A 24,360-nucleotide genomic window follows, 5' to 3' on the forward strand; every position below is an offset into this window, starting at 1 on the left:
AATTAACTATGCGCGGTTTTAGAGCTTCAACGTCTTAGATTTTTAGGCTTTTAAATGCGTTCTAATTTTGCTTTTATCTGTCTCACTGTTTACCCCAGAGCATAAACCATGAACCTATGTAATGGCTAATCGTAGACAGAGGATCCTTGGCTAATTAACCATGCGCGCGAAGGCGTCGTCGAGAAGGCGAATTTTATTGTAAGTATAGATATAGAAGATACATAAATAAACTCATTATACTACTTAGTTTATCAAAATTGATTAGACATACCATCAAAATTAATGGAACTGCCTGCTTTTGGTTTATTTATTTGTAGGTTTTGTAAAACCTTGCATTCTTTATTCATTATAGCTAGAATAACAATAAAACATCTTCAATACTACTGTAGGTAGTAGAATTTTTCAAGAACTTTAATTGAAAAACTTAAGCAAATAAATAATATTTTTTAAAGGTATTTACTACTCAATCATGGTATATTCTCTTCACATTTAAATGTGGGAAGGGACAACGACATTATGATGTACCTACGGTACATTAAGAAGAGACGACGGTACATTAGTTATGTAAATCAAGTTTACGTTGGATGTGAATAAAAGGATAGTCGGTATAACTTTTTATGCGAATAATCGAATTCTACATGCAAATTAATTTAAAAAACGACACGACAAAAATAGTTTATTCCGTAAACTTTTGATTACAATAATAAGAATAATAAAAATTTTGTTACCTGAAAGTTTAACTACCTACTTCATAGCAATTTTGGACTGAGGCAATTTAATAAAAAGACGAGAAAATTTTCCCGGGCCTAAACCTGCAATATTTTCATTACCAATTAGATGACACTTGTTTAATTAAAAAGTCATGATATAAAGTCAAAAATTCTATCTCAAAAACGGTTTAATACCTAGGTTATATATAAAACCGTTTTTGATAAAAGATGGTCCGACGACCACACGCCGCTGTCGCTGGCGTACATTTGCGGGGAGTGGGGACGCGGACGTGGTGAAATTTTTTCTGGGGTGCGACACCGACCTGTACCGCAAGCTATAGGCAACTCCAGCACGCTCATCGATCCCGCCAAGTGACACATCGCCATCATGCAGCTGCTGCTGGACTATCCGCACTCCGTCATGTTACCCAGGGTGAGTGTATTCATCATCATTATCATCCTCATCATATCAGCTGATGGACGTTTACTGCAGGACTTTGGCTTTTTGTAGGAGCTACCACATCACGGTCCTGAGCCGCCTGCATCCAGCAAATCCCTGCGACTCGCTTGATGTCGTCAGCCCACCTGGTGAGGGGTCGACCAACACTGCGTTTACTAGTGCGGGGTCGCCATTCCAGCACATTGATACCCCCAAATAGGCCCATCGGCTCTTCGAACTATATGCCCCGCCCATTGCCACTTCAGCTTCGCGAGTCGTTGAGCGTGTCGGTGACTTGCATACTTTGGGTACTTTTACCGGCTTTTGCGATTAAAAGTGGGTAGTTACCAATTATTGATTAATAATTATTTATTATTGTAACCTAGGTATATACCTATTGACGTAGATACTACCTCTATTTGTATAATATCACTAACAGGGTTCTGGGTTAGACGTAGGTACTAAATACGGCTCACACGGATGATGATAAATATAAGAACGATATGAATTAGTATTCAAATGTATTCTGCTATTTTTATTCAGCGATGTCTTTAAGCTAATGGTTTGAGAAATGTTGTGATGTGAACTGACACGAAATTAATGTCTTGACGTCTCTCCTCTACCTTATAAAACCATACTTGGGAAACTGTAGTCAAACAAAGCTCAGAGCAGCTTTCGAGTGGATTGTCTACTGATACAGCATTGTCAAAACATTTTTAAATATTAACAGTATAAAATGGAAAATAAAAGAAATGCCGTTAGTTTAGTGTTAATCGTGTTAGCAATTTCGTGTTGTTTTATAAACTGTTCAGGTTCTCCATCTAACTCACGCTGTAAGCTAAAACGGTACATGCACAAAGCAATTCAGACTGATTTTAACGGATTACGCTGTTGGGATGATGTTAAAATATTATCTTGTTGGGGATATTGCTTTTCTTACGAGGTAGGTACTTTTAAACAGGATGTCCCGTAAATAGTCGACATACTATACAGGGTGATAGCTACACACCAAAGCCTACTAAAATAACGCAATTTAAGCGGCTAGTTAGCCGAAATTTTACGGTTTTCAAGTTTTATAAATTTTTGTTAAAAATTCAAAAACCCTACTTTCAGTGGAATTTAGTCATACCATGTGCTGAAAAATACTAAAGCGTTGATTTTATACTTGGTAATTATTTTTGAATAGTTGTTTCAAGTAATTAAAGTTTAATTTTTCTACTGCAAAGTGAGTTTTTTTCCGAAAAATAGTACCTACTGACAATTTTTTTCATGTTTAACGTGTTTTTGTGTATGTAATTTTAACGGTCACATTGAAAAAGAATCGTATTAGGCAAAGTTGTACATCCAGATTAAAAACATGTCAATTTAATGGGGATTCCAAAGAGGTAAGACGTTAGTACATTATTTCAAACACTTCGTCATCATTGTTATTTTTGTTCTTAAAGGGGTTGATTATGAAAAATCGTTACTTATGTACTTAAATAACTAAATAATTTACATTGAATTGAGTTATACATAAGTATACAGTATAGTAGAAATGACAAATACAACATGGGAAGTGTACTACTAGCTATCACCTCACTATGTATGTCGTAATATTTACGTGACAGAAGGTCATCATCATCATCTCCTTACCCTTATCCCACTTAAGTGGGGTCGGAAAAATATGCCAATCTTTTCCATTCGTTTCTATTACTCGTCAACTCATCATCCACTCCTTTTACACACATGTCCTCTTTCACACAATCCAACCATCTCTTCTTTGGCCTTCCTCTCATGACCTTCCACTTGCACATTCAACATTTTTCTAGTAATATGACTTTCCTCTCTACGCATTACATGTCCATACCTAGCTAACCTTCTACTCCTCAATTTTTCTGTCACTGGCGCCACCTTCAGACTTCCTCTTATATACTCATTCCCTATCTTATCTATTCTTGTCACACCACACATCCATCTCAACATACGCATTTCGTTCACATGCATTCGTTTACTATCCATCCCTTTCACCGCCCAACATTCTGATCCATACAGCACGACAGGTCTTACAACCGTTTTGTATATTTTACCCTTAAGTCTAAGAGGCATTCGCGGGTCACATAGTACACCTGAGACTTGTCGCCATTTCATACATCCCGCATTCATTCTACTTTTTACGTCTCGGTCCACATTGCCATCGTTTTGAAAAAGCGACCCGAGGTACCGAAAATCGGAGCAAGCTGGTAGGGTTACACCATTTAAGGCAATTTTGGAAGATTGAGATGTACCGCCAAAGTCCAAGAATAAGTATTCAGTTTTCGTTTGACTGATTCGTAGACCAACACTTTCCAATTTCTCCTGCCATTTTCCCAGTCTGCTCTGTACCTCAGATGCGTTTTCTCCGCAAGTACAATATCATCGGCGAACAGCATACACCAAGGTGCTTCTTCCTGTATGTCTGATGTTAGAGCATCCATTACTAGGAGAAACAAATAGGGGCTTAAAGCCGATCCTTGGTGTAAGCCCACCTCCACTTGAAACTTGTCAGTAACACCAGCTTCTGACCGTATGCTCGTGCATGCATCTCTATACATTTCTTTCACTATTCTAACATACTTCCCAGGTATTTTCTTCACGTTCATAGCCCACCATACAACCTCACGGGGTACGTGACAGAAGGTATTTAATAAAATTTTATGATAGAATAAATGTGCCGGATCAAGCTGAGAGGTTTCGATTTCCGCCTGCTGAACTAGTGTACCCACTCCTAACACAGTTTTTCAGTCTAATAGTAATATTCCCAAGCCCCTCTAGAACTAGATATTGATCATATTAAAAATGTTAATGAATTAAGAAGATATGGCAAATATTCTTTAAAAATGTGATAGAGATAATGTTGATTTCTTGATGTTGCCACGTTTATTTTTTAATTGTATAATTTACAGATTTCCCACTGGCAATTCCCCTACAAAGTCTCTACCCACCCAGTTTGTGTGCACGGTGAGAGGAAACATGCATCGGTCAAACTCCGACATTGCGACCCTGGAGTAGAGCCTGGCACTGAAGTTTACCACTATGTTGAAGCTGCTAACTGCAAATGCCAAGTAATTATCAATATTATTTGAAATGGGTTAGGTATTTTTTTGAAACATGCGTCCTCTATGTTATTTTTAATTTTGTAACAATTAATTACGAACCATGGTATGTATTAAAAAAATCAATCAATTATGTTGTAGTTTAAGTACTTAAATAAATGATATAAATAGTTCATCTTTTTTCAGGTATGTTCTTCGGAGGACACGAGTTGTGAATGGCTACCCCCAGATTCTTCTCTTATTGGTGGTATTATTAAAGAGGAATCTGATGAGATTGAATAAAACATGGCATTATTTTGATATTATCGAAAGACTTTCCTGAATTATTTTGTAAATGCAAGTTACACTATTTTTGTTAAATTAATTAAAAATATGCGTTAAAAATATTTTTATTAATCCCTGGGTAGCAGGCTATGAGCAAGTCTCTCTAACTTGTTTTGTCTTTTATATTAATTGTCAGTAGAACAGTTTTACTTTTAACCAAAGATTTTATAACCAGTTTAATCTATCACTGGTTAAAAAGATGATATTTTTTAGAATACGCGCTACTTCTTTTAAGGTTCCCGCCATAATACGTCACAGACTTAAGTATACAATGAACCCAGTCAACTTTCACCGGCCAACGTTTAAGTGATTTTAGGTTAAAACTAGAACCCCGACCCGTGAAGGTTGCTGTCACTGTCAGTTATAAAAAAAAACTATTTTAATTGTTTGTTGATGTAGAAAGGGAGGTTATGTTTAGAGCTTTTTAAAATTAGTAAATATTATAAGACATTCGAGCCTAAAAAACAAATTATGTTAGAGCCATGGAATGATAAATCCATTTTACCACCTCCAATTAATACATCACCGAGTCAAATAAGTTTCAGTAAGTATTTATTTTTGGATTTTAAAATATTTTTTACCACGTTTAGTTTTAATTTATATTATTTTTCAGGTATAAAAGAACTTAAAAGTTGTTGTAATACCATAATACGTGTGTTATCCAAGCAGTCACCGCTCCACAAGGAAAGCGCTATATTTTCCCGATTTCTATATAAATTTGATAAAAAATTTCGTAATGATATTGGATATAGGAACTTTAAAAAAGTTAACACAGCTCTTCGCAAATATTTGTCGCTAACATTGGCGAAGGATGTACAAAATTTCATTGATACATTACCAGCAAACAATGAAATCGAGCCCTACCTTCCCACAAGACAAATGCTGGAGTATATTATGACTAGACTGATGTCATTTTCAAAGTTAATGTACAGAATAACAGTATGTTCTAAACATGCAGCTATTTTTTATTTGAATAGAATTAAGCTAGGCGAGAGCCATTGGATGTGCCTAATGCCATATGCATTGCTCTGTAGGATCTGGTCTATGGTGTTAGTATTACTACAGCATTCGTGTAACTGGTATAACCAATTGTATCCATTTCTGTTACATTTTCCAAATAAAGGATTGAATTTTTTACCAAAAGACTATGAGCTACCTAAAGATTTAGAAGAATGGATTGATCTTAAAAACTTAAACCAAGTAGGAAGACTCCAATGGTCCCAAAAAGTCAACGTTAATGTTGAGTCTATTATGGTAGAAGATGAGGATGGGGATTTAAATGAAAATATTTTAAAATATGTCAATAACATAAATAAGGAAAGTGAAAACTATGATGACGAACCAGAAATACAAATGCTATTGCCAAAACAAGAAGTAAAATTTGAAGATGTATCAAAGATAAATTATGATGAGGGTGTTCCAATTTCTAGAGAAAATTTCACCAAGATGAACTTACCTCAAATTGTGACAAATGCTCCAATTGTCAAAGTGGAAGATAAACATTCAATTGAAAATGTTATGGACAAAGATTTGTTAGCAAAGTTTATAGAAGATGAAGATGAATTTAGAAACACATCCCATACTGCCTCGCTCACAAACCACTTGAGTTTTATGCAGTGGCAAGCTTTAAAAATGGCTCTGCTAAAACTTAGTTCCCAGACAAAAACAACTAAACTAGACAGGAAAATAAAAAAGATATGGCAAGAAAAATGTTTAGATTACTTATGAGAATAAAACAAAAATAATACAATTGAAAAATGTATTCTTTTACTATCTATACAAAAGCACCATTCACATAGTTTATTATTGTAAACAATAACATGATGTATTTTAAATAACTGTTTTATTAAAACAATAAATCAGGTACATTATTAGAGACCACAATTGTATAACAATTAAAGAATGATTATTATTATTGTAATACAACTAAATCAATTAAATATATTAAAGAATATAATAGAATGATTTTGCTTTCGATGTATTTTATTTTCAAACGTTAAATGATTATATAGCTAACCATCCAAATTGTTACAAATGTCAACCATTTCAATGTATATTAGAATACCTTTTCTGTGACAAATCAGCCCACTATGATAAGAGAGACAAACAGTATTATAGTAGGGGAGCCAATGAGAAGATTTTTGCAGTTACTCGAGAGTGTCAGATGAACATAAGGCAATATACCTTGCATATTGTTCAGTTGCCCCACTAAGTATGAGCTCATAATACTGGCGGGTATGTTTAAGCAACCAAAAAAAAACTTACTTCAGAAATACTCAAGCAGCACATCAGATTAAGATAAGGTAGGCGAGTTGATAGCTAAAAGGTGTGAGCGTAATGTAATAGAATGGGAGGATTCCAAAGTTACAAAATAAAACCCTTATATTTCTGTTATCCAGCCACAAACGTGGTTAATTTTTTACTTATTTTGAATGAAATAATCTCCTGACTAGCTCATGTTTTTTGATGATTTCAATAAGCCAAAGTCATAAAAATTGTCTTTAAAGGCTAGTTTTTCTCCCCACCGCTGAAAGCGAAAAAAGTATATAACCATTTATTCTTTCTATCATCTAATCTACCAAATCTAATTGATTCCAATGATGTTGTAGTAACTGCAAATTTAACATCCCAAGCTCCCCTACTATAGTAACAGTAAATAATTATATACCTAGATATTCTATAATTGTGGTCTGGCCAATCTAAAATTGCCACATTTTGTGATAATTTTCTGAGCTGCAGGTATAGTAATGTAAATAAGTCTTACATCATACCATACATACCATACATAATTCAATACTGAGCAATGTTTTATAAATTTCATCATAGAATGTTGGCTAAGTAGCATATTTTGTGCTGAATTAATATTATAATATAAATTTTCCACAGCCATTTTATCCTAAAATATAAATTTACGAGTAAATGGGACAGATTGCAAAATATTTGTAACAGTTTATTTTTATGATTACATTACTTGAATATTTTGGTGTTAAACATGGGATCTGTTTGTTGTAAATATATTATTTATTGATTGACTTTTGTGCCAAATATTATGGCTATACAATATACATAGTATGTTTACTCAACATTCCACAATCTGTATGTTTTTATGTCCATATACTGTTTTAGATAAATAAATTTTCCACATAATATGTTATTCTTAAAATAATATCAGATCAATTCAAATTTCAAAACATTAAAGTAGAAAGTTTTAAACAAAATATTCTAGGTTTACAAAGATTTAAATAGCTACAACTTTTTAAATATTTTTTATGACACGATTGTAGTAACGGCGGGCAATCATGCATAATTTTTTAATACTCAGTTTTCAGGTTAATTTATCTGGCATTCGCTTTCTGTGGGCACAAAACCTGTGCAAACAACTTGGTTGTCAAAATATAAATGAATAAGCCATTGTATAAAAATTAAAGTAACAATACATAAACTATCTATTAATAATAATTTTACGTGTATATTAAGAAACTAAAGATATTATCGTACATTATTATTTGTTCCCTTGTGGTAGGCGTCCAGAGATCCGCGTCGTACGTATCGGAGACATTGCATCAAACGGACCGTAGTATTCTTTGTCAGTCAGTTAACATTTTCTAGTTGATTAAAGGATGTTTTACATTTCTAAGTATTTTTAAGTTAATTATATGAAATTTGTAATAAAAGAAATAGTTAAAAATAATCAATTCTTCTGACGGAACAGCAAAACATCAATCAATTAAACAAATTTTCTGTGTAATGAGTCAAAGCGATGTGATTGTTAGTCTATGTAAAAATTACATGTGTGTGGTTTGCTTTGTCATAAAATTTATAGATGGGTGTAGTGTATAACACAATATATTTATTGGTGTTAAATATATTCGATGTATTAGTTTACCTTGACCGCCTCAAACAATTATAGATAATTATATTGTTAGTGAATTTGGGTGTAATATTGGTCCATTTGTAATTGGTCTGGGACAGATTCGCAACATATAGATCGTAAAAATCTACTGTAAAATTAAAAATACGTAATGCAACGCGTCCGATACGTGCGATCAGTGGACGCCTACCATTATTGAAACATTGACACTTTTACACACACTGGAATTACACTTTTAATGCCGAGCAGATTTAACACAATTTGTACAATATAATAACAAATATATTCTATTACAATATGTATACACTTTCGTAAGTATTGTCGAAAAGTCTACAGTATAATCAAGATAGATATTGCATTATACTTCTGTAAGTACTTGAAATTATTTTCTAGCACTCGACAATTTCTGTAAGCGCGCTTTAAGTCCACCTTCTCTTTTAGGTTGAGTATTCGCTTTCCTTTCACATTGAAGCTTTTTTGTTTCTTTAAGTCTGAAAAACAAATCAAAATGAGAAACAAAAGTAACGAAAATAACACAAACAAAATCATATTTTTTCATTACTTTTTCCTCTAAAAATAGTCTGTAGCTTAAACATATTATTGTAGAGTAATGAAACCTTCTATAAATTAAAAAAATTGAAATTTTTGTTATTTCTAAAATTCAAATTCCAATAGTGTTTACTCACTTTTCTTTTATAGCATTTTGTTCCTCCTTTTTGAATATGTCCTTGAAGTCTGTACAAAATGAAGTCCACAATGAGAAGAATTCCTTGGGCTCACAATCTTCAATTTTCCCATTTTTTGGAGAATATTGATAAAATTTTACAGTGGCAATGAATTTGTTACGACATTCGCACATATTTTCATTTTCAGTCTTCAGTTTTTCTTCAGCTGCATTAAGGAATGTTGTCATCTTGTCTTTGAATACATCAAGTCTTTTGGTATTTTCACCACATGCATTCTCATCGCCTTTGAACGAGGCATCATCTTCGAGCACCTTCTCCATTTTATTTCTGCATTCTGAAATTAAAAAACTTATTTGATTCAACGACATAATGCAGCACAAAAATATAAGATATTAAAACAAGCATAAGGGGTATTTTGTCAGACTCTCATTCTCTTTACTTATTTCTGTCCGCGACAAATATGTGACCAAGTAGTACCTAATGCTTGTTGTATTAGTAGGGAGATAGTTGTTTCTCCGTCGAGATTGGTCCGCAGAGTGGCGAGGCCGGCCTCGACATCCTCGAAGTCGATGGCGGCACGCAACATGTCGCCATCAGATTGTACAATCCCCATTCATCCCTGCCCGCCACTAATATGTGACCAAGTATATGCTTGGTGTATTAGTAGGGATAGTTGTTTCTCCGTCGAGATTGGTCCGCAGAGTGGCGAGGCCGGCCTCGACATCCTCGAAGTCGATGGCGGCACGCAACATGTCGCCATCAGATTGTACAATCCCCATTCATCCCTGCCCGCCACTAATATGTGACCAAGTATATGCTTGGTGTATTAGTAGGGTCTAGGGATAGTTGTCTCACCGCCGAGATTCCTACTCAGAGTAGCGAGGCTGGCACCGACATCCGCACAGTCTATGGCGGTAGCTCGAAACACGTCTTCAGGCTCAAGGACTGACAAGTCGCACGCTCCTCAGTCATACCTGCGCGCGACTAATATCTGACAAGTTTGTGCTTGTTATATTAGAAGGGATAGTATAGTCTTACCGTTGAGATTAGTCCTCAGAGTGACTATGCTGGCCAGATAGTACCATCCAGACTCGTCCATTGCCACGACCAAGTATGTGGTTGGTGTATTAGTAGAGGTAGTTGTCTCACCGTCGAGATTGGTCCTCAGAGTGCCGAGGCTCGCCGCTACGTCCGCGAAGTCGATGGCGGCGGCTCGGAACACGTCGCCGGGCTCCGGCACGGGCAGGTCGCAGGAGCCTGACAGCGCACCGCCGCGCGACTTCATGTACGCACGCACTATGAAGTGCAGCAGCGTCACGTTCGCCTGCTTCGACTGCACAAAATATACGATTGACCTTTTACATCTAAATTCTAAATATATAAAAGCTATTACGAAATATCGGAAACCATTGGGCATACAAAGATGAAAATTGGCACGAAGTAAATTGAAGTAATTTATGGTTAGTAGATGTCCGCTCAGAACGGATTTTGTGACAGGGCCGGTTTAAGGAAGTCTAAAGAGGGTCTGAAGTCTCGGGCCTTTAACAGATAGTAAAAAAGCGTACAAATACAACAAATGCATTCCTATGTATATGTTCACACGACAGCATTTTTAAAACACGACGCTTTTGTTTCGAACAGTGTTGCATTTTCAATTTTGGGCGTTGGAATTAGACCTTCATTTAATTTCATTTTCATACTATATTTGAATGTTTTTTTAACGTCCGTTAAAAACTCTTGTGCGAGAATGAGAGCTTACGGTTGCTTTAAGTTCTCATACGAATCCGTGAATGCGCCGCAATATATGAGTCGATAACGTTTCTATTATTTTAATCAGCTATGCGCAGAATTCGCGCTAGAATTCGAACACGACAAAAAGTTAGGGAACTATAGTGAAATTGGAACAAATAACTGTCAATTGTCTAGAATTCGGCGATGACTACAGTGTGTAATGGTAAAAACCTTTTTATACAAGATATACGTATAGTATAGTCCGCGCCAAATAACTAGTCTGAGGTTACAACATGGCTAACTGTGCTTATTACGAGTAGGCTATAAGGCTAGCTGTTGCTATATGCCTCGATTTTTAGTGGATTAAAAGTTTAGAGCGATTTGTAAACAACTAATTAAATTCTGTCTTAATTAGGTATCAAGTATGAAAGTATGAACTAGTAAGAATAGTAGGTTTTGGACTGAGAAATAGTTTTTTACCCAATTTAGTTACTGAAGGATTTTCCTTCTGCGTACCTTAACGTCTTTTAGTTTCGAAAGTATTTCCAGACCGAATCCATCGGCTTGTCCTCTCTGCCCGTTCCCACCGTTCATGTAGTTGCCGATCGCCAAAATAATTGAAAATAAATGCTTCAGAGATTCATTAGTTATAAGGAACTAAAACAAAATAAACGAACGATTTCAACATGTCACAAAACAGTTCTTATATACCTAATTATAACAAAATTGTTTATCTTTACCTCACACGTGTGTTTCAAGTTATCTAATTTGTGCATTATTGTATTAACTGAATCATCGAACTCCGCTTGGAATGTAAAACAGGATATCCTCTCCGCAAAATGGTGGATTCCAGATAATTCATGTAAAAATGTTTCTGGCTTGTCTAATGGTATGTCAGGTTTGTTGGCTAAATGGTCCTTTATTAACATTAGTTCTTCTGGAGTAGCTCGCTACAAATTACAAATGTAAAATAAATAACTGTAATTAATAAATTCTCATGAAAATACATAAGTTACGATTAATACAAGGCCAGTGAATATCGAAAACACTTGGGCAAAAAAAAAAAGAAATAGACTTCAAGAGCCGATTAGGCATAGCACTGCTTTCAAACTGACCAATAGAAAAGACATAGGTATAAAGATATAGTCGCTTTCTAGATAAGTAATGCATCTTTGAAGTCAGTTAAATTTTATTTAAAGGTTTTTTATTATATCTCTATTGAATTCCAGTAAACCCATGATATATAAAAATAAACAACAAGTATAAAGATAAACAATGACATCATACCAATTCATAAATTTGTTGCAAGGCTTCTAAACTGACAACCGATGTATCGAAGTTGTATATCGCGTTTTCGATCTCCGAAAACTCAACATGTAAACTTTGGGCGAGTATACCAACGTTTTGAAATCGTTTGCTATCTAATATTTTAACTGGCTGAATTTTAGTCTTCACTTCAATCTTTTTCTTGACCGGCGCTTTAACCACTTGCCGCGAGAACATCTCTGTGAACTCGTCGATGTTGTCGATACTGGCTTCTTCGATTTCCAACCACAGTGGTTTTAATTTTGACGATTCAGCTTCACCTTGACAGGTAGGAGGTAGCGGTGCTGCTAAAATTCGAGTCCAGTACAGAGGTCTCATTGGTGCCGATGGCTTTATTGGAGGTTTTCGTAGAGCTAAAATAATTTCAGTACTTTTATAAATGGTATTGGATCTTACAACAATATTAAATTAGTAGGTATTCTACACTTACTAGCTCTTTGCACATTCCATCCGCCAACTGGAGGTGCTGGAAACGGTGCAGGTCCAGTGTTACTAGTTGTTAACGGTGGTGGGGCGGGAGCTCCCGGTATAGGAGGAGGAGGTGGTCCTATACCAGACATTAGTGGTGGTGGAGGACCCATGCCTGGTAATGGAGGAGGCGGCGGACCCATTCCCGGCATTGGAGGTGGTGGAGGACCCATTCCCGACATTGGAGGTGGTGGAGGACCCATTCCTGGCATTGGAGGTGGTGGAGGACCCATTCCTGGCATTGGAGGTGGTGGAGGACCCATTCCTGGCATTGGAGGTGGTGGAGGACCCATTCCTGGTATTGGAGGTGGTGGAGGACCCATGCCTGGCATTGGAGGAGGTGGAGGACCCATGCCTGGCATTGGAGGAGGTGGAGGACCCATGCTTGGCATTGGAGGAGGTGGAGGACCCATGCTTGGCATTGGAGGTGGTGGTGGACCTACGCCTGGCATTGGATGTGGTGGGGAGCCCAAGTCTGGCATTGGTGGTGGTGGAGGGCCCAAGTCTGGCATTGGAGGTGGTGGAGGACAAATTGGAGAAGGTGAGTGTGCTATGTCAGGCATTGGAGGGGGTGGGGGGCGCATGTCTAGCATTGCAGGTGGAGCAGAATTTAAATCTGGCATTGAGGGCGGTGGAGGACCTAGAGTTTCTGTAATGGGCATGGAAGGTTGATCATGTTTGTTTTCAGGCACAAAGGAAGAGCGTGTCTTTTCTTGAGTTGAGTCTAATGACGCCACACAAGATTCTTCTACTTGTAAATTTCTTTGTGATTGTTTTATTGAATATGAAGACTGTATTTTATGTGCCAATAACTCTGAATCTTGGCTTGAAATATCTGTTCTATGTTCTATTGCACCATCACTTTGTAGATTGTTTGTTCCAGGCAGTAGAGCTTTAGATATATCATTTTCTGAGTGCTGTTCACTACTTAGTATGGGTAAACTTGCTTCAAGTGCTGATAATTTTAGAGAAGTATCTGCTACAATAGTTGATTGGGAAGTTGGCAAATCTGTTGAAGATTGACTTGTAGTGGCAGTAAATGCTTTCTTATCATTTTTACTAAACAGGACTTGAGCAGAAGCAGAAGAAATAATAGAGTTTGTGATATTTTTTACATCTTTATCTTGTCCAAATATGTCTGTGGATTTACTACTTTTGTCACTCAATATCTCAGTAGTTGTGCTTAAAAATGAATCTGAAGAGCTATCACATTCAATATTTGGCTCATTCAGACATGAAACATGTTGATTATAATTTTTAAGATTCATACATAAAATTTCAGTTCCTCTGCTACCTTTTATTTTATTATCATGGGGCATATTATCAGCCAAGTCATCTTTCCGATATGACTTATTATAGTCCCGACTTTTATTTAATTTACAATAATTTTCTATTTTTTCAGATCTGGTTTCAGGTTTCCCTTCTATATCTTTATCAACTAAATCATTTTTGTAAACTAATCTACTTAATCCTATTGATTTAATATCATCCTTAGGTGTATGTATCACAGGTATATTAGCTAGCCTATTGTTTTCGTTACCATTGCATGTTTGTACCTCTTTACTTACTAAATCACTTTTGTTACTGTATGATAAATTTTCTGGAGTGGATATTAAAGAATTTTGATAATTTTTATTCTTTAAGCTGGATAGATTACTGGTTTTATACCTTTCCAATTGACTCTCTAACTCTAGCAATTTAGATTTTAGTTCTGCTATTACAATTTTAGCTTTAACTAAATCACTTATTTCATCAGTGACTTCATATTCTGTATTACAAATGTAATTATCTTGCTTTGTTAACATATCTTTTTCTGGAGGCCATGATGATGTATCTAGTTTTCCTGGGGTAACAGGTTGGGAAGCTGGCAACTCCATATGAGACCAATAATACATTAGGTTAGGCTGAAATAAAATTATTAGGTTATTTTTAAACTATAAAAGTAAATCTTGTCATTGTTGGATAATTTACTTGAATGATCCTTATAATGTTATTAGCAAACGCCCGTAATACCTTTTGCGTAAAATTCCGTCTTTCTTTTTAATATATTTTGTCGACTAAACAGATCTCTATATTAAATTTTAATTATTTTCTTCAGATTATTAAGATTCAAAATTCATACAAATTTGTTCATTGTAAAAAGGTAACAGACAGAGAGACAGACTTATTATGCAAAAATGGACTCTATTCTAACCAGCTATGATCTGTTTTATTAACATACCTAGCTGCTGAAATCTAAAGATACTTTAAAAAATATATATACAACTACATGATAATGAATCAAATACAGAATGATTTGTATATATTCATCATTATCAACCCATATACGGCTCACTGTTGAGCTCGAGTCTCCTCTCAGAATGTAAGGGGTTAGGCCAATAGTCCAACACGCTGGCCCAATGTGGATTGGCAGACTTCACACACAGAGAATTAAAAAAAATCTCTGGTATGCAGGTTTCCTTCAACATTTGAGACACATGATTTAATTTCTTATAATGTACACAATTAAAAAGTTAGAGGTGTGTGCCCCGGACTGGATTCAAACTAACACCCTCCCGAATTGCAGGCAGTCCATATCCACCGGGCTATCACGGCTCAGTTTATATGAGAACATTTAAACATTGTTCTGTATGTACAAGTATTAATAGCTGTTGCTACCTTAAAAATATTCTCCGTTGGGGCATCCTTATCAGAAATCTGCTGTAGCACCCCAGCTGCCAATAGATGAGTGCAGTATTGAACTCCAAGTGTTTTCAGATCTTGACAACTCAACGAATGTTTCAAGTGGGTGTCATCTGATATTGATGAAAGAAACCAGTTTAAAAGCATCTGCCCTGAAATTTAAAACAAAACCTATTTCAATGAAAATAAATACTTCAAAGAATCCACAAGATTTAAATTAAAAACTAAAAATTGCTTTATGTCACTTAGATAAAAGATTAAGGCCTCATACCATCAGTGTAGAGTAAAACATGGCAAACATATGCTGTCATAATATGAACACAACTATCATATTCTTCATAATAAATATGTATTCAGTACATATAATGTACTAGCAGACCCTGCAATTTCATGATCAAATCTTATCTCTTTATATGTTTAGTATATTTAAGAATGTTGTGGTCTAGGTTTTTACATGTACAAAGTGGCTGGTGTCCACTAGTATTTATTATCATCATCATTATCAACCCATATATGTGTCTCAAACGGTGAAGGAAAAACATCGTGAGGAAACCTGCATACCAGAGAATTTTCTTAATTCTCTGCGTGTGTGAAGTCTGCCAATCTGCATTGGGCCAGTGTGGTGGACTATTTCTGAGAGGAGACTCGAGCTCAGCAGTGAGCCGAATATGGGTTGATAATGATGAAATAAAAGGGAAAGGTCATCACAAAATATTGCAAACTGCTCAACATAGAAAGGGTCAATTAGTTTTCAAGATTGACATAGAAGAAATTTGGCACAGAGTTTATAGTTAGTGGATGTCTACTAAGAACAGTTTTAGACAAGGCCAAATTAAGAAGGTCAGAGGGAGGACAAAATTGCAGGCGTTTTTCAAGGCAACTTTTCAAGGCTTGATTTTACAGTAGCAATATTTAGTTGGGAGCACGGCGGAGAACAAATCATTAATTCTTATTCTGGTGTATTGAATAAAGCATATATGCCTAATTCCTTGTAGATATAACAAAAACATTGTCATTGTGGAATGTTCCTCTTTTAAAGATCTACAAAAAGTGATGTGCTGTGATGACATAAGTATCTATCTTTTATAAGGATAACTTACTATACCCTTCTTATATTAAAGACATGGTCACATATGAAGAAAGTTAACATCACTTTTCTCATGGATGAAGTTGCAGGAGTCTATAACATGACATTTAGACCACATAATTATGTTTAACATTTACATTTAAACCTCATTTCGTTAAAGTGTATTTAATAAGGCGATAGTGTAGAGCATTATTTTATAGTATGTTTAATGTAGCTATCTGGCTGAATCGTTCGAATGTTTATGTAGGAAGAAGAAATTATTTTAAGAGAACTGATTGTTTTTTGCGATGTAAAAGTTCTTACTAGATACAATATATAATGAAGCTATGGATTATAAATGTTTGTATTGAAATATAAGTGAAGTGTATGAAATTGTTAAAACTTTCGGCATACAGAAATTACAGTTTACAGTTTAAAAATGATTATAAGAAAATACCTGCAACATAATTTCTAAATCAAAACTCTTTTTTAATGAACACAAATCTTAAATATAAAGTAAACTATTGTAAAAGAAAATAACGTAAACAAGTTTGTTTGAGATTTTTTTATTACATTACAAATCAAATTATTTTAAAATGTCAAATAAGAAATGTCACTTTCGTTTTGATGTTTCACTGTCAAATATGTGTAACAGCTTAAAAAAAGCTGCAAAAGCACACTATAATCTTTGGCACAAAAGCAAACCGATTTGCCATTATTCAGAGACCACAATAAAATTAATAAATAAAACATCTATCTTCTATAACTAAACTTACAATAAAACAGTCGAATTCTACACATTTATTCGCAATTTAAGATTACATAAACCATTTACTTAGACCATTAATAACCATTAATGGTCTCTAAGACCATTTGTAACACCAAACGTCACCGTGGCATAATGGACGCCAGCGCCATCTAGAATCTATACTTACAGACTGTACATTGAAGATATTTTGAAAATTTTTGTTAGGGGGCATTATATAAATTGATACTGAAGCTAAAATATTTTTTCGATTTTTGTCTGTCTGACCGTGTTTTTTTTGTTATTCGGGCATCACGCTGAAACTACTGAAGAAATTCAAATAAAACTAAGCACGGTTTAGGAGCATATTACGGAGAAGGTTTTAGAATACTTTTTATTGCGAAAATAAAATAAGAAGGAGATGAAATAGAATATTATATTATATTATTAATATAAAAATAAGTCGGGTTTTCCTTCCTGACGCTATAACTCCAAAACGCACGAACCGATTTCCACGGTTTTGCATTCGTTGGAAAGGTCTCGGGCTCCGTGAGGTTTATAGCAAAGAAAATTCAGGACAAGGTAGGGGTAGGGTAGGGGTAGAGTTGGTCAGGGGTAGTTGAAAGTTTACATCGAGTTTCACGCGGACGAAGTCGCGGGCGTCCGCTAGTATATTATAAAAAAAAAAGTACGAAATATAATGGGATAAAATTTTTTTACATTCAAACTCTAAAGTGGTTAAATAGGTCTTGGATGTTTACATTGATTTCCACGCGGACGAAGTCGAGGCTGTCCGTTAGTGATATAATAAACTAGCTGACGCGGCGCGGTTTCACCCGCGTGGTTCCCGTTCCCGTAGGAATACGAGGATAATATATATTTCCTAGCCTTTATCCTTCCTCGATAAATGGGCTATCTAACATTTCCTGAGATTAGCGCGTTCAACCAAACAAACAAACAAACAAACTCTTCAGCTTTTATAAATTATAAAAACAAACTTTTATAAATTTTTTGTATGTCTGTCTGTTTTTTCTTTGTCTGAGGTTATCGTAACGGCTGAACCGATTTTAATGGGACTGGGATTTGTGAAGAACTGAAATGTTTTACAAAATCGCGAGCGTTCGATAGTAGATAATATATTCTAATATTTATATAATATTCAGTTATTAATTACTGTGACCTTTGGTTTCCTACTTTCCGGTCCTATGCAGTTAAATGTGTTAAGTACCTACTATTTCTTACAAACACGGTGTTTGTCGAGTACTCCGAAACGGCTGTAACGATTTTTATGAAATTGCTTTTCTATATGAGAATTCATTTAAAAATTAAGGTAGTCAAGTTGATTTTACTTTAGAATCTCCCTACCTAGCAATTTATTGTAACATACACAAACAGCTTAAATTTTCTGAACTCGACCGATTTAGTGAATGGCCCAGCTGAATAGATATTAGGTATAAAATAAAATAATAAAAATTTTATATCATGAACTGTTGGAGGCATAGATCTACTTTTTTCGAGAATGGAAATAACCTGTAACTTACTCTGATCAACTTTATCGCCTACACATTTTGTAGCATTTATTTTCCAAAAGGTCTCTTTATATTCACTACCGAATACGACTATCATAGTTCGTGTCCTTATATTCCACACAATCACAACATTTACATACTCTCCGTACATAGTTATAAAAACTTTGAACCAGCATTTTGACTTGTACATTTTGAAATTCAACTTTTTAATCACACTCAACACTAATTTCGCGTTTCTGTTTTGTAATTGCTTCACTTTATCATTGGACACATCAATTTTCTTTTCAGCGACGAACCGAGCTTTATCATCACTGTGAAGGCCTAGCACGGTCACTATGTCTATGATACGTTTTCTTGTAGGCCGATTGTTACATAATAATTGCACATAGTTATACTGTGTGATCGACGTAGCGAAGTTGACTCTATTACTCGAGAACTGCATTTTGCCGGGAGCAGAATCTCAGGAAGTGAAGTAACAAAATCCGCACGTTCCGTTTGCGTCTTTATCTTTACTGACTCGAAATGATTTTGGTTTGATAAAGACTACCTACTCATTAACGCCACTTGCCCAGATTAGGAACTTAATGATAAGCGTCTTATCTACATAACGTCATGTAAGCAAGTAGCCATATTTATATTTATTTTGCAAACGCTACTAAACAGACGTCTTTAAAAATCGAAAGTTAGAAAAAGTGAAGGTTTTAAAGAAGCAGAATGAGTACCTTCTTTATCATTTACAAGGTAGCCCTTGACTACAGTCTCACCTGTTGGTAAGTGATGATGCAATCGAAGATGGAAGTGGGCTAACTTGTTAGGAGAAGGATGAAAATCCACACCCCTACCTACCTGTTTAGTTGTTTACTGGGTAGGTAAGATACTTATTAATATATTGTACCTACATATATAATGAACAGTATAGGAGAAAGCTCACAACCCTGCCTAACGCCTTTGCAGAACTTAAAAGTGTTGGGTGTAAAATGATCTATTCTTACAATTCCTGTGCTACTGCTGTACAGGTTTTTGAGCAGTGTTACTAGATGTTGTGGCACTCCCAGGTCTGCAAGCAGTCCCCACAAACAACTCCAGTTAACGCAATCGAAAGCTTTGCTATAATCAACAAAGCACATAATCATTGGCATGTTGAATTCGTAGGCTTTCTCGATTAGCTGAAGCTTAGACCTAAATACTAAATAAATTGATCAAGCCGTTTCAGAAGTGATAACTAATACCGATTAAAAAAAACACAACGAAAGTTAGTATACAGCGAAAGTATTGCTTGTAAGATTGATCTAAAAAAACGAGATTTTAGTGGAACTTCTAAACTTGACGATAAAATAAATCGTATTTAAATGCAAATCGCCAATCATATTTCTAGTTCACTTCGCAAAAATGAAATAATATAAAATATATACACAAAATGGCGATAGGCTATACGAGGCCTGTGGCAAGTTTATTTTGTTAGTGGTAAGTTTAAGGCAAACATTAATAGAGACTGGTTATAATTTATGCCACAAAATAATTGCCAAAAATGAACGTTGATAATTTAGCGCATTTTTGACTATGCTAGGTATATTGTGAATTCGAAAGTCGAGGATGTAGGTAGTTGCTTTATAATTAAGATAATTTCTAGTACAGTAAGGTATTAATAAAATAAATTGTAATAGCGGCCTATAAGTTGAACTATGCGCAGTAACTCATTCTCGGGTGTAAGCGACGTACGAGTATGGACGAGTAGACAACTGTCCTTTTGGTTCCACTTACTAGCCAGGGTCTAGGTATACCTATTTGTATCAAGTCATTTACAAAAAGAAAGTTATGATTAAGAACTCCGGGACTCAAAGTCAAACTACCTATTTGTACCAAAAATTCACATTGACTACTCGACTGCTTGCTTGCCTTTTGAATTTAATCTATACTAATATTATAAAGAGGAAAGATTTGATAGTTTGTTTGTTCAATGCAAACAGCATTGAATAGGCTCCGAAACTACTGAACCGATTTAAAATATTCTGTCACTGTTAGGAAGCTACACTATCCCCGATTTTTGGTTTGGTTCTTTTACCTCTTTCCAGTTACTACGAATAGCCGTTTGTGCTACGTTGTAGGAACTTACACTTAACTTACGTTACGGACTCTATCTCACGCCCTTAAAATTCACTATACACTTTAGTACGCGCCTCACGCCTGTACATGGATTAACTCGACTCTTCGGCTCCATAAGTACTTAAAGTACTTAAAAAACATTATGAATAGTAATCTACGCATAAACCGTAAAGTAGTTAGAAAGAACAACTATAATAACAAAATACAATGAAAGTAATGTTGCATATCTACTAGTAGGTATCATATGTACCTACATCATTAGAGCACTTGTTTAATATTCATAACCCATTACATGGTTACGGACAACAATTTCTACTTTCTTGTTACATACCTATCTATTTACCAAACCTAAGTAGCGTAAGCATATTAATGCGGCGAATAAGGAAATCTAAAAAAAACAATAATCTACTACTTAGTTATTGCCCGTAGTTTCGCGTGCTTGTTATCTAAACGGTTTTGATACTTAAATCATAGCACTTCTTGTTACAGTAGGTACTTGTATAAATAAAAAAAAAGGTATACGTCTTTGAATTAAATGAGGATAACTAAGTAAAGCAGCGTGGTCGTCGTCATCAACCCATATTCGGCTCACTGCTGAGCTCGAGTCTCCTCTCAGAATGAGAGAGGTAAGGCCAATAGTCCACCACACTGGCCCAATGCGGAATGGCAGAAGAATGGAGAATTAAGATAATTCTCTGGTATGCAGGTTTCCTCACGTTGTTTTCCTTCACCGATTGAGACACGTGATATTTAATTTCTTAAAATGCACACAACTGAAAAGTTGTGTGCATTTTAAAGAGGTGCATGCCCCGGACCGGATTCGAACCCACACTCTCCGGAATTGGAGGCAGAGGTCATATCCACTGGGCTATCAAAATCTCTATCTTTTTCTTGTTGTACCTATACATTTCTTTTGTTTACAACCTCTCGCACTGCCAAGGGTCACTGGCAGAGATCTCTTAGAGAGATAAGTGTTTCCCTGTCCACTGTTTTTCTTTTTACTTTTGTATGTGACTAATATTGGTACTTACTAAATAAATAAAAAAAAAATTGGGACAAACCTTCGAATTTTTCATACAACTGAAAATCCAACTTCTCTGGCACGAACTTCGGTCGCGCGACCCTGGACTCCGTGTGTTTGTCAAGAGTCAGCGACGCCACTTTGCGCAGTACGTTGGAGTCGGAGACGGAGTCGCTCACACTGGAGTGACGGCGATCGCCCTCTGAAAAATGGTATTATATTTTTACTATCTGACGCCGTGCGGTTTCACACGCGTGGTTCTCGTTCATGTAAGAATACGGGGATAATACCTATATAGCCATATATCCTTCCTGGATAAATGGGCTGTATAACACGAGAATTTTTTAAATCAGACCAGTAGTTCCTGAGATTATAGACTATAGTATAGATTTCCATGACAAGTCACCGCTTGACTGCGATCTCACTCTCAGACCAATTTAAAATTACCTTCAGACTTATATCGCACTCAAATTCACCAACAAAATTGTCTGTCGGTTTTTGAGGAGGTTATTTAACACCAATAAGACTCGAAGTTTGGCGCATACTTCTTTATGTGTATGTATCCTTTATGATGTAGAGAATTTGTATGTAGGTCAGTGCTACTAAATGACATTCAATTTCTACCTTAACTTCTATTATTTGTTTTGTAATTTATATTTTCATTTATATAAGTACATATTTGTTTGTTGGTAAACAATGCACATCGCCATACTGGCTTTAGTATAGTTAAAAATATTAGGCAGGCCACACACATTTTTCAACTCATATGCCATAGTAATTTCCAGTCTTTCCTGTGAGGGTGGTCTGGTAACTAGTCATGTCCCTCATATCAGCATGTCAATTAGCTCAAATCTAAAACAACTAATGATTTTGAATATAAAATTGAAATTTTAATTTGAATACTGCACCGAGCCTGGACTCGAACCCCGATAATAACTTAACTGCGCCAAAGAGCCAGTAGTTGTCTAAATCTATATATAAGTGATCATAAAGTTTCTCTTTAAACTATGCTACATATAACAATACACAGTCAATATTATTTACATGAAATGATAAACCTTTAGATAAACCTGGGCTTGATTGACGTAGGAGATAAGACTCTCTAGTACTTTAAGATAAAAAGATCGATTGTCAGAGTATGTACGTTTGAGATCACATTTACTGGAAGCAAAGCAAATTATTTTCTTATTTTTTTGTAATATACGGGTACAAAATACACGGAAATTTTAATAGCAGTTAGTGTCTTGTTATTAAGATTTCTGTGAACACACTATACTAGTAATAAGTTGTTGGAAAACTAATTATGTTTACCGCTGTCCATGATATTGAGTGAGCTGTCCGCGGCAACAGGTGGTAGTTCAACTTTCCGATGTCTGGAGATAGTAAACGAAGTTTGTCCCGGACACGGCTTGAGCCGGTTATCCAGAAACTCTTGGTTACACTCATGCTCCTTGCGATCTGGGGAATCTTCCCGGGATTTAGATATAATCGCCCCCATTTCGTTCTCATGTCTATCACTTGTGTCATCGAATACGTCACTTTTTACTTCTTTTTCCATATCATTTGACGGGGAAAAAGTGTCATCGTGCGGCATTTCTACGACTGGCGGGCACGGACGGTTTGTCGTCAGGGCGACGTGCGCGAACGCATCGTTCTGCGCGAGCGGCAGAGAGCGGTCGGGCTCGTCGTGCGCGCTGTCACTCTCCGCGGAGTAGTAGCACTGGTTCAGCTCGACGGCGAGCGGCGTCAAGGGGTCCGTGAACACTGAGTCGGAGGAGGATGGGTCGGCGGGAGAGACGGCGGAGGGCAACTGGTCGCGGGTCGCTGACCGCCGCTGCGGCTCGCACCTGCTCACCGTTACCTCTGACTGCTCGCTCGCACGCTCCTCCCTAACCGACGTTTTGAACGAGCACTCGACCGTATCGTTATCCGACGCCTCGATCGCTTCATTGTTATCGGATTCGGATGTTTTATCGACGATCTCTCGCTTGCCGATACTTTTTTTACGGCCGTGCTTCTTGCTCTCCTTTCCGGAACTCTTTCTATTTAGGTTCCTTATGAAATGTTTCCCTTTCGCTGGCGATTTTCCGGTTTTGTGAGGCTTTTCACCCGTCTGTGTGTTGCCCATTTTTGTATTAAACTTTAAAAGTTATGACACAAACGATTAACGCTTTCCAAAAATTAGTGCAAGGGTATACTTTCGGGACAGTAGTTACTAGTATTTCAAGTAGTAAATTAAACAGGAGTTCAATTTCAGCTTTTCATTCTGTCAACTTGCCATTCAATGAAACACCGCAGTTGCGCAGATGAATTTAGAGGAAAATCGATATATTCGGTCAGTTTTACACAGGAAAGCTTACCTACATGACAAAGTTTTTGACGAAGAAAATAAATTAAAAGTCAATACATTTTTGTACAATGCATCAATGTAGGATTAAATATATGATAAAATAAACTTTTCTTTTACTGCAAATGTACTTGCAGTTCAGTGAATGTGTGAATATTCCATCGCGCCATCTATGTAGTATCTAATCAAATTATTCTTTAGTATGTAGAAAGCTTTTCACTAAACTTCGAACTTAACA

General features: G+C 35.9%; 2 protein-coding genes across 4 annotated transcripts; one reads left to right on the forward strand and one right to left on the reverse strand.

Annotated features, from left to right (window-relative positions):
* The first annotated feature begins 225 nt into the window (after positions 1–225).
* LOC112043920 (thyrostimulin beta-5 subunit) lies at positions 226–6,518 on the forward strand. 3 transcript variants are annotated; one of them, XM_024079588.2, is made up of 4 exons: positions 226–1,143; positions 4,074–4,232; positions 4,410–5,091; positions 5,138–5,278. In XM_024079588.2, exons 1-3 carry the CDS (start codon positions 1,099–1,101, stop codon positions 4,503–4,505), a joined length of 300 nt encoding a protein of 99 aa, XP_023935356.1. In that variant the 5' UTR covers positions 226–1,098; the 3' UTR covers positions 4,506–5,091; positions 5,138–5,278. The 3 variants fall into 3 exon arrangements, with proteins under 3 accessions (XP_023935356.1, XP_023935355.1, XP_023935354.1); XM_024079587.2 differs by lacking the exons at positions 226–1,143; positions 5,138–5,278 and adding an exon at positions 1,311–2,092 and having other exon boundaries at positions 4,410–5,092; XM_024079586.2 differs by lacking the exons at positions 226–1,143; positions 4,074–4,232 and having other exon boundaries at positions 4,894–5,091; positions 5,161–6,518.
* Positions 6,293–24,018, reverse strand: LOC112043917 (uncharacterized). Its single transcript, XM_024079583.2, has 10 exons — positions 23,087–24,018; positions 21,816–21,977; positions 15,288–15,463; positions 12,592–14,533; positions 12,123–12,514; positions 11,576–11,785; positions 11,352–11,492; positions 10,254–10,437; positions 9,105–9,438; positions 6,293–8,909 (listed from the first exon to the last, which is right to left on the reverse strand). Exons 1-10 carry the CDS (start codon positions 23,901–23,903, stop codon positions 8,801–8,803), a joined length of 4,467 nt encoding a protein of 1,488 aa, XP_023935351.1. The 5' UTR covers positions 23,904–24,018; the 3' UTR covers positions 6,293–8,800.
* Positions 24,019–24,360: the final 342 nt, after the last annotated feature.

The sequence above is a fragment of the Bicyclus anynana genome, chromosome 9, assembly GCF_947172395.1.
Source record: "Bicyclus anynana chromosome 9, ilBicAnyn1.1, whole genome shotgun sequence".
Lineage (NCBI taxonomy): Eukaryota > Metazoa > Arthropoda > Insecta > Lepidoptera > Nymphalidae > Bicyclus > Bicyclus anynana.